This window comes from Vicugna pacos, chromosome 11, assembly GCF_048564905.1.
Source record: "Vicugna pacos chromosome 11, VicPac4, whole genome shotgun sequence".
In the NCBI taxonomy this organism is placed as follows: domain Eukaryota; kingdom Metazoa; phylum Chordata; class Mammalia; order Artiodactyla; family Camelidae; genus Vicugna; species Vicugna pacos.
In genome coordinates this window covers 67,792,117-67,806,703 of record NC_132997.1, presented here as the reverse complement: position 1 = coordinate 67,806,703, position 14,587 = coordinate 67,792,117, and the positions used below count along the sequence as shown (strand labels likewise).

The 14,587-nt window shown below is 38.2% G+C and overlaps 1 protein-coding gene across 4 annotated transcripts in view; it reads right to left on the bottom strand.

Moving 5' to 3' along the window:
- Positions 1-3,824: 3,824 nt before the first annotated feature.
- Positions 3,825-14,587, bottom strand: part of LIPK (lipase family member K) — a 63,820-nt gene continuing 53,057 nt past the window's right edge. For all 4 annotated transcript variants that reach the window (XM_072971564.1, XM_072971563.1, XM_006211060.3 and 1 more), the window contains exons 6-10: positions 14,297-14,433; positions 11,362-11,508; positions 9,466-9,537; positions 7,058-7,129; positions 3,825-4,693 (exon numbers count right to left, since the gene is read on the bottom strand). In XM_072971564.1, the coding sequence (XP_072827665.1) occupies positions 4,454-4,693; positions 7,058-7,129; positions 9,466-9,537; positions 11,362-11,508; positions 14,297-14,433 (668 nt within the window). In that variant the 3' untranslated portion in view covers positions 3,825-4,453. The remainder of the gene's footprint in view (positions 4,694-7,057; positions 7,130-9,465; positions 9,538-11,361; positions 11,509-14,296; positions 14,434-14,587) is intronic.

The following is a 14,587-nucleotide window of genomic DNA, read 5'->3' as shown; positions in this document are numbered from 1 at the left end:
CATTTCACAGATAGGGAAATGTGGATTAGAGTGAATAATTAACTTGTCTATGGATTTAAAGATAATAAGGGAGCTAGGAACTGAATCTAAACAATTTGACTTCAGGGCCCATGTTTAAGTGCTGTGCTACCCAAATATGCTTAGTGTACATCTTTGGTTTTCATGAAAGCAGATGAGCTAGGCAGGAATGAGTCACAATTTTGCAGAAAAGAAAATTGCTAGAATCACTAAATGATAAATGGCTAATTTGTAGTGGGGCTGGCTCTGGAACTTCCAATGTCTAATGCTAATGTGATCATTTATCCATAGCCATTCCTTGTTACCTCTCAGTCAAAACAAAGAAAGGTAATTAGGACTGTGAAAACACCTTGAATAGAGCATGAATTGTTACAGAAATGAGAATGATTTTTGTTATGATGATCTTGTAACTATTGGTATTATCCTTGATGTCCTTGAAAGAAAGGGCTAATAAGAGAAAGAATTCTTTTCACTAAACCAAATGTTTCCATCTAACACCATAGTGGTGAGCAAGACACAATGGCTGGAACTAACACTGGACCTAGAAAATGGAATCTAAAAAGTGTGAAAATGTTCAGCTTCATGTAGGAAATCTCAGGTATGAAGACAAAGGAAAGGCCTTTTCTAACAGAGAATAGTAATTTCCCAAAGTTTCTGATTCTATTAAATATAGAATGGAGGATGGTTATGTTGAGGGTTGGGTAATCCACCAGTGTTGCAGGACAGGGCTTCACCGAGATGAATTACATTGGGTAGGATCACGTGGATGACACCTGGCTGCTTCCTTAAAGTGCTGTGACTATGGGAAAGCTATCATAACACACTTATCAACAGCTTTGTCAGATATATACCATCCAGGCTGGCAGACATGGCTTTGCTCTGTGTCAACCTGGTTTTGACTCAGAACTTGGGTAACCTGTTTTCCATACTCACCTACACGCCTGTTCTGTCCTGACATTGTCCATCTCATTCCCTATCTCTGTTTCTGGTTCAGTCACTCCCTTTTTGTTGCTCTGATGACACAGAATTTGCTTTAGTCTCCCTGTTTATTTAAAAAATGTATAAATTCTGGCCTTGCCCACTGTACAGAGCCCCAGAAATTCTCTAACAAGCAGAACTTTCCCTGACCACAACAATCTATACTGGGTTTTCTCATCTGTATTCTTTAGGGGGACAAGACAAAGATGCATCAAGAACTGAAATTTGGATTCAGGTAACTTTGGGCTCAAGATCCAGATTTGATTCTAATTCTTAAATATTTGACTTGAGCCAGTATTTAAGTCTTCTGAGCATCAGTGGTCTTCCTTAAAATAGGATAATCATAGTACTTGTATCAGAGAGATGTGAGCAGAAATATATGGTTTTGGCCATGCCTTTGATAAATGCTAAACAAGTTAACAATAATGCTAAATACTGCTAAATAATGTTAGTTATTTTTATTACATCTCATTGGGTTGAACTTTCCCAGCATATTTTCAATTCAGTATAAATTATGAAAGTAAGAACCATATTTTCCTTGTTTCATCCACTATTTCCAGACTCAGACACATAAGAGATGCAAGGTAAATTTTTTATATTAATGACTGGTAGGGATTACAAAGATATCCCTACCACTAAGGAGAACTCTGACTCCCCAAGTCCTATACAAAGTAGGCTTATAGTGAAATCTGAAAAATAGTTCCACATTAAAGGTTTCTCCCCTCAAAAGTTTTCTCTGCTGGTTCAGATTCCTGAACATGTAATATAAAATCAAACTAAAAATATTAAATATTATGACTGATGAGAGTGATGGTGATATCCCTTGAGACTCTTACTGAAAATAAATTGTAAATTAAAATAGAATATTTTTAAGATGTAGGGGAAAATAAAAGAAAATCCTACTTGATTAAAAAATGCAGTGTTATCAGGGAAGTGACCAAGATAGCAAAGTAGGAGGACCCTGAGCTCACCTCCTCCATGGGCAAACCAAAATTACAACTTTTTACAGAGAAACCATTGATGAAAATGACTTGAAAACTAGCAGTAAATATTTTCCACAGTTAATTATATATATATATATATATATATATATATATATATATATAAAGAAACCAGGAGAAGGTAGGAGGGATGAAGATGCAGTGGGGTCAAGATCCACACCCCTGGGCAGATGACCCACAAAAGGAAGGATGATCACAATTACAGGGGTTCTCCCCAAGGAGCAAGGGGTGTGAGCCCCACTTCAGGCTTTCCCGCACCAGGAAGATAAGTCTACAAAATATCCAGCTTTGGAGGCCAGCAGGGTTTGCATATGGGAGAACCAGAGGGCTCTAGGAAACGAAGACTCCACTCTTAAAGGGCACACGCAGTCTCACCAGCTCCGAGACCCAGTGCAGAAGCAGTAATTTGAAAAGAGGTTGGGTCAGATCCACTTGCTGATCTTGGAGAAGCAAAAAGCAACTGGAACTCCCCTCTGGGGACAAAGATGCTGGCAGCTTCATTTTTTTGGAGCTTGTTCTACCACAAGGTCACTGGTGCTTACAAGTGCCATTTTGGAGTCCTCCCTTTAGTCTGTTAGCACTGGGGAGCTTACTCATCCACCAGAGGGGGCTCACATACTCAATGATGAAAAGCTGAAGTTTCTCCTCTAATATAACATAAGGAACAAGATGAAGATGTCCCATATAGTACTGAAAGTCCTAGATACAGAAATCAAACAAGAAAAGGAACTAAACAGAATTCAAATAGGAAAGAAAGAAGTAAAACTTTCACTATTTGCAAATGACGTGATACTCTATATAAACATTCCTAAGATGCCAAAAAAAATATTAGAAGTAACAAATGAATTCAGTAAATTTGCAGAATACAAAATTAATGTATAGAAATATCTTGCTTTTATATACAATAATAATGAAATATCAGAAAGAGAAGTTAAGAAGACAATCCCATTTACAATTGCATCAAAAAGAATAAAATACCTAGGAATGAATCTAAACAAGGAGGTAAAAGACTTGTATTCAGAAAACTGTAAGATATTAATAAAAGAAATTAGAGATGAACCAAATAGAAAGATATGCCATGCTCATGGATTGGAAGAATTAATGTTAAAATGACCATACTACCCAAGGCAAGCTACAGATTCAATGCAATCCCTATCAAAATACCAATAACATTTTCCACAGAACTAGAACAAATATTTCTTAAATTTTTATGGAAAGAGAAAAGATCCCCAATAACCAAAACAATCTTTAGAAGTACAACAAAGCTGGATGTATTATTCCTCATGATTTCAAACTATACTATAAAGCTACAGTAATCAAACAGTATGGTACTGACACAAAAACAAACACACAGATCACTAGGACAAAATAGAGAGCCCAGAAATTAACCCACACTTATATGGCCAATTGATCTACAAAAAAGAAGCTAAGAATGTAAAATGGGGGTGAAAATAGCCTGTTGAATGGGAGAACTGGACAGCTATATGCAAAAGAATCATACTGGACTACTTTCTTATACGACATGCAAAGATAAATTTAAAACAGATTAAGGACTTAATGTGTAAGACCTGAAACCATAAAACTCCTAGAAAGAAAACATAAACAATATACTCTTTGACATATTTCTTAGCAATATTTTTTTAGCTCTGTCTCCTCAGAGTGTAACCTGTAAAAATTGTATAAAAATTAAAAATTAAAAAAAAAACAGGAGTTTTCAAGCTTCTAACCAGAGACAAAATAATAATCATGATAATAATAATAATAATTCACTATTAATAATAGTAGTAGCAGTTTACCATTGCCGACAACAAATTACCACAAGCTTAGTGGTTTAAAATAATATATATTTATTCTCTCACTGTTCCCGTGGGTCAGTAGTCCAGGCATGGCATAGCTAGTTCTCTGCTCAGGGTCTCTCCAGGCTGCAGCCCACGTGTTGGACAGGATGCTTTCTCAACTGGAAACTTTACTAGGAAAGAATGGACTTCCAAGCTCATTCAAGTTTTAGGCAGAATTCGTTTTCTCGTAAGTGTAAGACTGAGAGTCCCAGTTATTTGCAGGTTATCAGCTGGAGGCCACCTACAGATCCTAGAACCCACATACAGTTCCTTCCCACGTGGGCCTTCTCAACATATCTGTCTACTTCATCAAGCCAACAAGGACAATCTCTTGCTTCAGTCTGCTGAGATGGATTCTTATATAATAGAATGTAATCAGGGATTAACATTCTATCACCTTTGTTACCAACATAGTCTAACCAAGGGTATGACATCCCGTCACATTTGCCAATTCTCTTGTCTAGAAGCAAGTCTCAGGTAACTCCCACATTCAAGGGGAGAGGATTACACAAATTTTTGGACATTAGGAGGTGAAAATTATTGGAGGGGTCTCCTTAGGTTCTGTGCACCACATTCCTCATTACAAAAACTTGCTCGCTCGGAGAAAGGAAAGTGTATTTAATTTGGCAAACATTCCCCCATCAATCTAATTAGGTCTTGGTAAATTTCATGGGGTGCATCCTGTCCAAGGTAAAAATCCACATGATTGTAGTGTGGAATCAACTTGTAATAAATAAGCCTGGTAATTTTAGGGAGTAAATTCTCAACATCTTTGAGGTCAGCAACAGCGTCCTGTCCACCACTCCACACTGCTGTTGGAACTTCCATCTTCGAAACATTGTATAGGGGAGGTGTAAGCTAAATAAAATGAAAGAGAGAGAGAGAAGTAGTTTATACAGAAAACCACATTACAGAAATAATGGTAACTATCAGTTGTTAAGAAAGTTCTTCAAATGCTAGAAATGTGCAGTGAGGACACGTTTAATGAACTATAAACATTAAAATATTAAAAAGTACTTGAAAGCACATTTGTGCAATAATACGAATTGTGGATTAAAAAGACAACCATTGTACTCCCGATTTTCACTTTTGGGAAAACAGAAAAGGATCCTAGATGAAGGGGGCTCTTATTTCTATGGGGGCCATCTTTCTAGTAGCACTTGGATTGGGAGTGCATCCTTTTCAAACAAAATTTTGGGTAGAATAAATGTAAAAACCCCTTCTCTTATGCAGAAATCTGGGCTCAGAAGAATTATTAACACTTGAGCAGACTTTTTAGGGAGGATTGAGACCAATGTGCCAAAAAAGACATTTGAAAAATAATGCTGAAAAGGAGGCAGCCTGGTACAGAGAAATAGAGTGCCCGTGGTGATGCGAATCTCCTGGCAAGCTCCCCTTCCTTCTCCTTTCTGGTAACACAACGTTTCTTGTGCTGATTCAGCAAATCCCAATCCCCCAGCTCCAGAACTTTTTGCCAGAGCTATTGAGGAAATATTAGCTTTTTATTTGGGTTTGCAGTTTTAAAAAGCTACATGAGCTAAGAGCATCTAGTCACCATCCTACTGCCTATCTTGGAAATAGCCTAAGAATGGAAACAGCATTTGCAAGCAGAATTGAGGAGAGAGAGAGAGCGCGCGCCTGATGGCAGTATATAAGTTCCTGGCTCTTGTGAGTTTACCACTATAACATTTAGTTCAGTAAAACTAAACCATATACATATTTTTAAAATTTAAAATAAAGTTGGTTTCTTCTACTAGCTACTGAAAGAGTCCTGACTACTACAATACTCTATGGACTGACTTGTGTTCCTCCGAAATCCGTACGTTGAAACTCTTACCCTCAATGTGATTGTATTTGGAGACAAGGCTTTTAGGAGGTAATTAAGGTTAAATGAGGTCATTAGGTTTGGGTCCCAATTTATGTTTTTACTTTATTAGTAATAAAGGGTTGGTGCTTATATTGATAATTATACCTGCTTAATTTATGGTGTTATTATTACTCATAGCTGTGACAAAGATTATTGATTTCTTAAATGTGTATATTATTCACCCTCTGTCTTTTTTTCCCTGAAGTTCCAAGCAAAAGATTGCTAGTTGAACCTGAATCACCACATATTTTTATAGAATCTGCAAGCACAATGACAAAATTAATACCTGCGATTCAACTCTCACCCAAGGAGGTGTTTGAATCTCACAGGGGAAGGTCATCATCTAAAAAGCTTTTCCCGAAGCAACTATATACTCTTGCGAGGACGAGGAATGGATTAATTACAACAGTAAACAGGACTTTGACATGGCATGGGAGTCCGTGTGTGTGGGCCCACATTTCCCCACACACACATGACTGTAGCAATTTAGGAGAAAAATTAGACTTTTCATGCTAGTTGAAGTTACACATTTTCACTATCGTAGTTATGGTGGCACTCAAACTCCTTTTTAAATAATTTCGAGTTTTCCACATCCCTGATTTGAAAAACCCATGTATCTTTGGTAACTACGTGTTTAATTTGAGTTTAGCCTATCACCAAGACGCTAAAGCCATCACTGGATTTCCTGACATACTGGAAAAAAGTAACAACAGTGCCTATTCACTTTAATACAGAGTTTTTGCTCCAGAAGTTCTCATACACAATGTCAAGAAATAAACTGACATACCGTTGTCTGGCAGATAGCACTGCTTCTCCCTAACAGTGATATTCCTGTCTGGAATATCTTTAATAATTCATATATTATTTTTTTAAATGAGTAGTAAATGACATTCCTCCCCAAAAAACTTCTTAGGATAGTCTTAGTTCATTTTATGAAGGATGGGTAAGAAGCCAGAGAATATGTTTTAGAAACAAAATTGTGCATCTTTAATTCTTTCTTTAAAACATGGTCTTAATTAAGTGCTAAGTGTTTTTATTTTTGAGAAGGATTAAGTGCAGTGGAAGAATGGACTTTAGATCCAGGAACCCCTAGGTCGTATTTTGGTTTTTCATTAGCTAAATAATTTTAACAATTTACCTAACCTCTCTGAGCCACTGGAAAAATAGAGACAATAATATTTACCTTGCAAGGTCATTCTGAGTATCAAAAATAATGATGTGGCACATGGGAAGAACCCAATAAGTAGCATCAGATCTATACAAAATATCTGGCACAGTGAGTGGGGCCTCATAGGTGCTTAATGAGTAGGTGCTATTTTTTTTTTAGTTCATTTGCAGGATTGTTATTATTGTACCTGATGGAAGTGCATCATGTTCTGATCAGGATTTCCCCAGTTGAAAGCTTGGAACAGACCAGAATTAACAGCCTATAGTAAAATGAAAATAATAAACACATCAAAATGATATAAGAAAACAATGTACATTTAAAGACAGTAAGCAAAAAATATACAGAGGACTGACATTATGCCCTATCCTTTAGCACATGTGCTGTAAGTCAATAAAGTTTAATAAGTCAAATAATTAAAATGATACAAATTGATACTGATTCACGGAACTGACTGACAATCTTTTATTCTCTTCTTTACTTTTCCAATTTTTTTAAAGGATGCTCAATTGAATGATTCTGGAATATCTTGACGTTAGGAATTTTTTTATATATATATTTTTAAATGGCCCCAGCTAGACGTCTCCACATTAAATAAATGACTGCTATTATTATTAAACAATTTTATACCTTATTATCCTTGTCAGATGGTCTAGGATATTATGACTATATTCCCTGTTCATAAACTTTTTTTTGTTACTTTCAAAAGGAATGTTCACTTAAAGTACACCCTCAGGGCTTCCTGAGATGTAGTGTCTGTCTCTCTGTCTCCTGTCTGTAGGACCCAGCAGCTGCCATATTGTCAGTAGAGTTTTAGACTTAAGATATTAGAATAGAAACATTCATACCTCTAAAGGTTCCATTTCCTGTTATTTGCCACCTATGTTAGATTGAGGAGACAGATAATTTTTACATTTACTTCAAGAACTTCATTAAATTATTCTTAGACTACTCCAAGGGTTTTTTCCCTTAACTCGAATCTCACATTCCCCCTCACCCCACATTCACTGATTTCATCATGGTGTTTAGTTTAAAAGGGTTCCCACTGTGATTTATGTTGACAGAGGCAACTGAAGTCTGCTGCTGTTGAAATTCTGCAGGTCTTCAGCCATGAGAGGCAATACGGTCAGGGACTTGGGTTTTAGCATCAAATGGGCCTGGTTTGAGGACAGGCTTAATGAATTATTAAATCTGTGATTCAGGGCAAGATATTTATCTTCTCTATACCTGTTATTTCATCTGTGAAATGGAAACAACAGTAGCATTCTTATCATAAGGGTGTGAAGACTAAACTGGATAATACATAAAAGGCTTATAGACTGAGGAATGGTCCAGAAATCGCTCTTTTTTACTAATATTATTGTCATCACCATCTATCATCATCATCCTTTCCCGAGCTGTCTATATAACTTATGACCAAATATTTTATCTCCTCCCCTACCTTATTCCTACTCTGAAAAAATCTTCTGTCAACGGAGAAGACTTCTCTTTAAGAAGTCAGATGTGTAAGGGATTGGCTATGACGTTTGTAGAATGGGGAATATCACTGTCTTCATTGAAAGATTGTTATGAGAATTCAATGAGACTGAATGCAATCATATATTTGAACAAGAAGAAGAATACATAGTAAGTGCACATAAATGTGAAACTGAAGTTGTATTACTTGGAAGGCCACTGCCTTCAGAGAGTCTCCCTGTCTCCTCACCAGGAGGAGGCCCTATGTCCAGAATATCTGTCTTCCTATTGGAAATTGGAGGCTTATTTCTTGAAGGTGGAACTCTTCAAAGAATTTTAGAAATCCTCAGCTAGTATCTCAGACTATCTATAGCAGTGATTCTCAACTTTAAAGCATGGAACAAATTTATTAGGGTGTAGGTAAAAGTGCAAATTCTTAGGAATCTTTAATCCCTATTAAATTTTTAAAAGTCTTTAAAAATTAAGATATTTAATTAAATATTAAGACTTTGCAAAGATCTTCTCTCTCTTTTTCTCTCCCTACACACACACACAGACACACAGACACACACACACAGACACACACACACACACACACTCATACATACTTGGTTCAGAAAGCTATACCAACTGAATCTGATTTATCTCTGAGTTTGTCAAATATTGAGTAACATAGTAATATGAAAAACTTAGAGTACAAGCAGAAATCCTTAATCTTTTTAAATTCCTCTCAAACATTTAATTTTCTCTGAATAAAGCATTATTTCCATGCTCTGAAATGGCCCATACCCCTGTTGGAGGATGAATAGATCTTTTTGGAGTAACATGTATCATGTTATATAAAGTTCTATTAGAGTTAATGATGTCCCCAAAAAGAAGATGCAGCCTTTCCCTAGAAAAGGCAGTATGGAGTAAAGTAAGGGTCAGATTTCAGTCAGAATATCCGGGAACCCAAACACCAGGCACTGAGGACACGGAGAATGACAAAGAGTAAAGGCCATCAGCATGTGTTGATGCTGATTCCGGAAACGTGGACCTGAGAGCGGCAGAAGCTGCAGAAGCCCGCAGCGAGCTCGCTGGGAGTACTCCTCGGGGCTCTCGCAGAGACACGCGTGTGTCAGGTCAGCAATAGGGAGCACGTACCTGGGCCCAGTGCAGCATGTTCTGAACAGATGTCCCTGCAGGGCTCTGTGATAAATAAACATCCAAGCGACTCTGCAAAGTAAAAAGGTCATTTCTTACCTGGAGGCTAGTCCTCTAATCACACAACGAGTGAATCTGAGTATTTTCTCTCTTTCTCTTTGACGGAATCAACACGCACCTTACCCTCTGAAGACATAGCGACGAAAGAAACCCAGTTTAAGAGCTTTGCCCTCCCTCACCTCTATTCTGTCCTGGGCAGTTTCTTCATAAAGCCCGCAGAGGGTATCCTGCTTATCAAAGACAGAAGGTAATGCACCTTTTCTTTCCAGCCTCACCTCAGACAGGTTCCAGGATACATGCAGTCAAGAGAGAAGAGCCCCGGGAGCCTGTCCTTCATTTAAGGACTGTGCAAAGTCCTAAGGGGCATTCCGAGAAAGTTGTTCATCAGAAAACACTGAGATCAGACCTAATATTCCCTTTCGCTTTCTGGTTTGTTTTTAATGTGGTAAGTATTCTACAGGGCTCTTTGAAAGTTTGTGGGACATAATCCATTCAGTATATAAAGCTCTATTAACATTTAGATTTCTTTTGGATCAAAAAAAAATCTTGGTTTTAAAAAAATGTTAATAGCATTTTATTTTCTTTAATATACAAAAGAATGATTTTCCATTAGTATGAGTATCAGAAGCATCTTGGAGCTTTAAAAAAGTACAGCTGCTTATGAGTTACCTGAATCTATGCAGTAATATCAAAATCTCTAGGGTCGAGTTCTGGACATGTATATTTTTTCAAAGTTCCACAAATGCTACATATGTATCCCTGGTTATACTCCACTAAAATATATATCCTTGTAGGCACTGTAATATTCCGTAATCCAGTCCCCAGCAGTGAGGAAAAAAGGCAGCCTGACTGTACAGATGTACAATGAAGGCCTCTAGTGAATGTTCTAGGGTCTCATTTTGTAAAGTCTTCCTTTGACAAACTCTTAGCCCATGTTGAGAGGGCGTTTTTGAAATTGTCTCTATTGAGTTTGCTTAAAGGTCTTTTTACTTAGCCCTGCTTACATGATTTGCTTCCATCTAAGTGATAGGCAAGCTGGATTTCCCTGGTAAATTGAGAAATTAAGAAAATAATGTGAAAAGGCAGTGGCTAAGGCATGTTTGCATAAACAGCCTTTTTATAAATGTTGCTTGAAATCAAACCAAGTGTTAATGAACACTGTTCACAGAGAGAGATGAGGCTTTGGGCAGAAGTCTGTGAGACAGACGGACACTGTATTCAGCTTTTTCCCACTTCTGGTTTCAAGCATTCAGCTAGCGGTTACTAAGAAAGGGAAGGGTCTCAGATAAGTTGGAAAGAACTCAATAAGAACCCCAACACTTATCTCTCTCAGTGTCCCTTGAACAGTAAGTCTGTAGCTACCATTGAAGAGTCGTTCCCTTACCCCTTTGGTTAAAGAAGCAAGTGGTTCACAAAATGACTATTTCCAAATCACTTGTGAAAGTAGGAAATTGGTTAAAAAATAGATGTCTGGGCTCACTTCCTGAAATTCTACTTTGTGAGGTCTGAGGTAGGGCTCAGGCACAGCAAGATAAATTTCAAAACCACAGCCCTAATCTAAGTGAAGGGCTTTTCAGTGGTGGCATTTTGGCCAACAAAAAGAATTGGTGAGAATTTTCAGCAGCAAAACCTTCTTTTCAAATCCTCCTAGTAAAGTATGTGGACACTCAGCTTTGGCTGGAAGCCAGGAACGTACTAGTCACATTCCAGGAGACAAAAAGGAGCCTCTGAAATGCGGTTCCCAGGCAATTCAGAATGAACTCTCCTTACCCCTGTGCAACAAAACAGCTGCTTCCCTGGATCAGACTCAGTAGTAATATGACTAAGTACACATACCATGTTTAAGTTCTTTGGATCAAATCCACTCAAAGTAAATAAGAAGTTGCTGCAAATACGATGAAATATCTTCCTGTTGCACACCTTGGTGGCAATGAATTGCCCGAAAAATGTGTGAGGAGAGAACATCTTGTCACCAAATAATACCTGCAAGATCAATTTAAGACACCATCAACTTTCATGGCTGTGACTGCTGAGTGGAGAACGAGTGGTAATTGAGACAAGGACTGAACACAGATGATACCTGCTCAGTACCAGCCTTCAGTGAATCCAAGAGGCCTATTAAACTTTGTCTTTCTCCCAGCCCACCTTTGATGCCTATTCCCAGGATCTTTTACTTGGAGTGTTCTTTGGAATGTCCTCTGAGAAACTAGTCCCCACAGGAAATTGGTAAGGCTTTGGAGTCAGCGGTACCTTGGTTTGATTCTGGACTTCGTCTCTCATACTTCAGGAAAGTCTTTGATTTCTATTATCCTGAATTTTCTCAACTATAAAACAGAAAATTACCATGCACTAAGTAGGACTATTGTGAAGATAACAGGTCACATTTAAAAGGCACTTAGTACACAGGGGAGTGGCCAAGGTGGTGGAGTAGAAGGACAGAGCAACTATTGATGAGAAAAACTGGAAGACCAGCAGCAACGATCTGCAGCTAAAAATATAAAGAAGGAACCGGGGGGGGGAGGGTATAGCTCAAGTGGTAGAGCGCATGCTTAGCATGCAGGAGGCCCTGGGTTCAGTCCCCAGTCCCTCTTCTAAAAGTAATGTCCAATTACCCCCCCAAATAAAGTAAATAATACAATAATAAAAAAAAAAAAAAGAAGGAACCACAACGAAACAGGTAGGAGGGCAGAGACACAGCAGAGTCAAGACCCATACCCCCGATGGGTGACCCATAAATGGGAGGATAATTACCATTGCAGAAATTCTCCCCAAGAGATGAGTGGACTGATCCCCACATTGGGCTCCCCAGCCTGGGGATCCTGCACTAGGAAGATGAGTTCTCAGAACATTTGGCTTTGAAGGCCAATGGGGCTTAATTTTCAGAGAGACAGAGAGCTGTGGGAAATAGAGACCCCACTCTTAAAGGGCACATAGAAAATCTCACACATTCCAGGACCTGAGGTGGAAGCAGTAGTTTGAAAGGAGCCTGGGTCAGAGTCACCTGATGATCTTGGAGAGCCTTCAGAAGAAGCAGTAGGCAACTTGAGCTAACCCGGGGGACACAGACACTGGCAGCTGCCGTTTCTCGGAGCTCATTCTATGAAGTGGACACTGGTGTTGGCAAGTGCCATCGGAGAATCCTCCCTTCAGCTTATTAGCACAAGGACACAGCCCTTTCCACCAGCAAGCCTACTGCCTAAGATCCCCTGAGCTGTCCTGGGACCCAACCCAGTCCACCAGAGGGCCCAGGCCCCGGCCCTGCACACCAGTGTGCCAGCACTAGCTCCTAGATCCCCAGGACCCTACATCCAGAGATGCTGGGACTTGTCTCTATCCTCCAGTGGGCAGAAACATCAATGCTAGGACCCCCCAGAGACCTGCAGCCAGAGACCCTGAGGCCTGGTCCCACACATCAGCGGGCAGATGGCTGCAGGACCACCACAGTCCTGTAGCTTCCTGAACCAGGACCCAGTCCACCCACCAGCAGGCTGGCAGGCCGTCACCAGCCCCGGGACCCTGTGTCCCAGCCCTGTCCAATGGCAGGTCAGTACCAGCTCCAGGATGCCTTGGATCCCTCAGCCAGCTGCCACAATATCCAGTCCACTCATTAGCAGGTCAATACCAGCTTTGCAATATCTCAGACCACACAGCCAGCTACAAATTTTATTTACAAACCAGAAATAGATTCAGAGACACAGAAAACAAAACTTTGGTTACCAAGGGAGAAAGGTGGGGAGAGATAAATTAGGAGTTTGGGATTAACAGACACACACTACTGTATATAAAATAGATAAACAAGAACCTCCTGTATTGCACAGTGAACTATATTCAATCTCTTGTAATAAGCTATATGGAAAAGAATCTGAAAATATATGTATGTACATATATATATATGTGTATATGCATATGTATATGTATAACTGAATTGATTTGCAGTAACCTGAAACTAACATTATAAACCAACTATACTTCAATAAAAATTTTTTTAAAATAAACTGACACCTTAACTTCAATTGCATAAAATTGTTTTATACATTTACTTGCCCCGAACACATTATGTTGTTGGTATCACAATTTACATATTTTATATTGCATATGCATTTACAAAGTATTATAGCAATGATTGTTTTTAACACTTTTACTTACAAGATAGCTTTCAAAGTGATTTGCACACAACCATTGCTGTATTAGAGTATTTTGATTTTGACTATGTATTTACCTTTACCAGTTAATTTTATGTTTTCATGTTACTAATTGACATACTTTTATTTCAGCTTGAAAAACTCCCTTACCATTTCTGTATAGAATCCTTATAGAATAATTATTTTGAAGTTTAGATTATTTTATACATACACACACACATATATACATGAATAACTTTCTAATGGTATTATCACCATTAGAAAGAATTCCTAAGTTCAGCCATTTGTATAATATGCTTGACTAATGATCTCAAATATCTGTAGTTTCCAATGAGAGAATGCATGTAAAATGCATAGCATAGTACTTTGTACCAGAAACCAAATTAGGATTAAGACAGAAAAAAGGGAAAGCTTCTCTCCTTCATTTCTGAAGGACAATTTTGCTGGATAAAGTATTTTTGATTTGCAGTGTTTTTCTTTGAGCACTTTAAATATATCATCCCATTCTCTCCTGGTCTGCAACATTTCTGCCATGAAAACTGCTGATAGACCTATTGGGGTTTCCTTGTTTGTGATGAGTCTTTTCAGTGTTACTAAAGATTTAAACTTGGGGAAAAGTTGTCACATACCTTGACTACTTTTCTGGAAAGAGATGATAATTTTCTCATAGGACTTTGGGTGTATTTCACTGTGGTGACTGGAGCCAAAGCAAAAAATATCTTAATCCTTTTAGCCAGTTCTGGATTAGTAGAGAATGCTATGAATGCTGAAAGAGAAGAAGATACTAGTTCATAGATTTAAAATAATTGTTAATTCCTCTTAAATTATAGTGGAAGTAGTTATATTAAAAACAAAATAAAACAAATTCAGAGTAAGTTCCATTTTTAGGGAAGTATTTTTAAATTGTCAAAGGTGGAGTT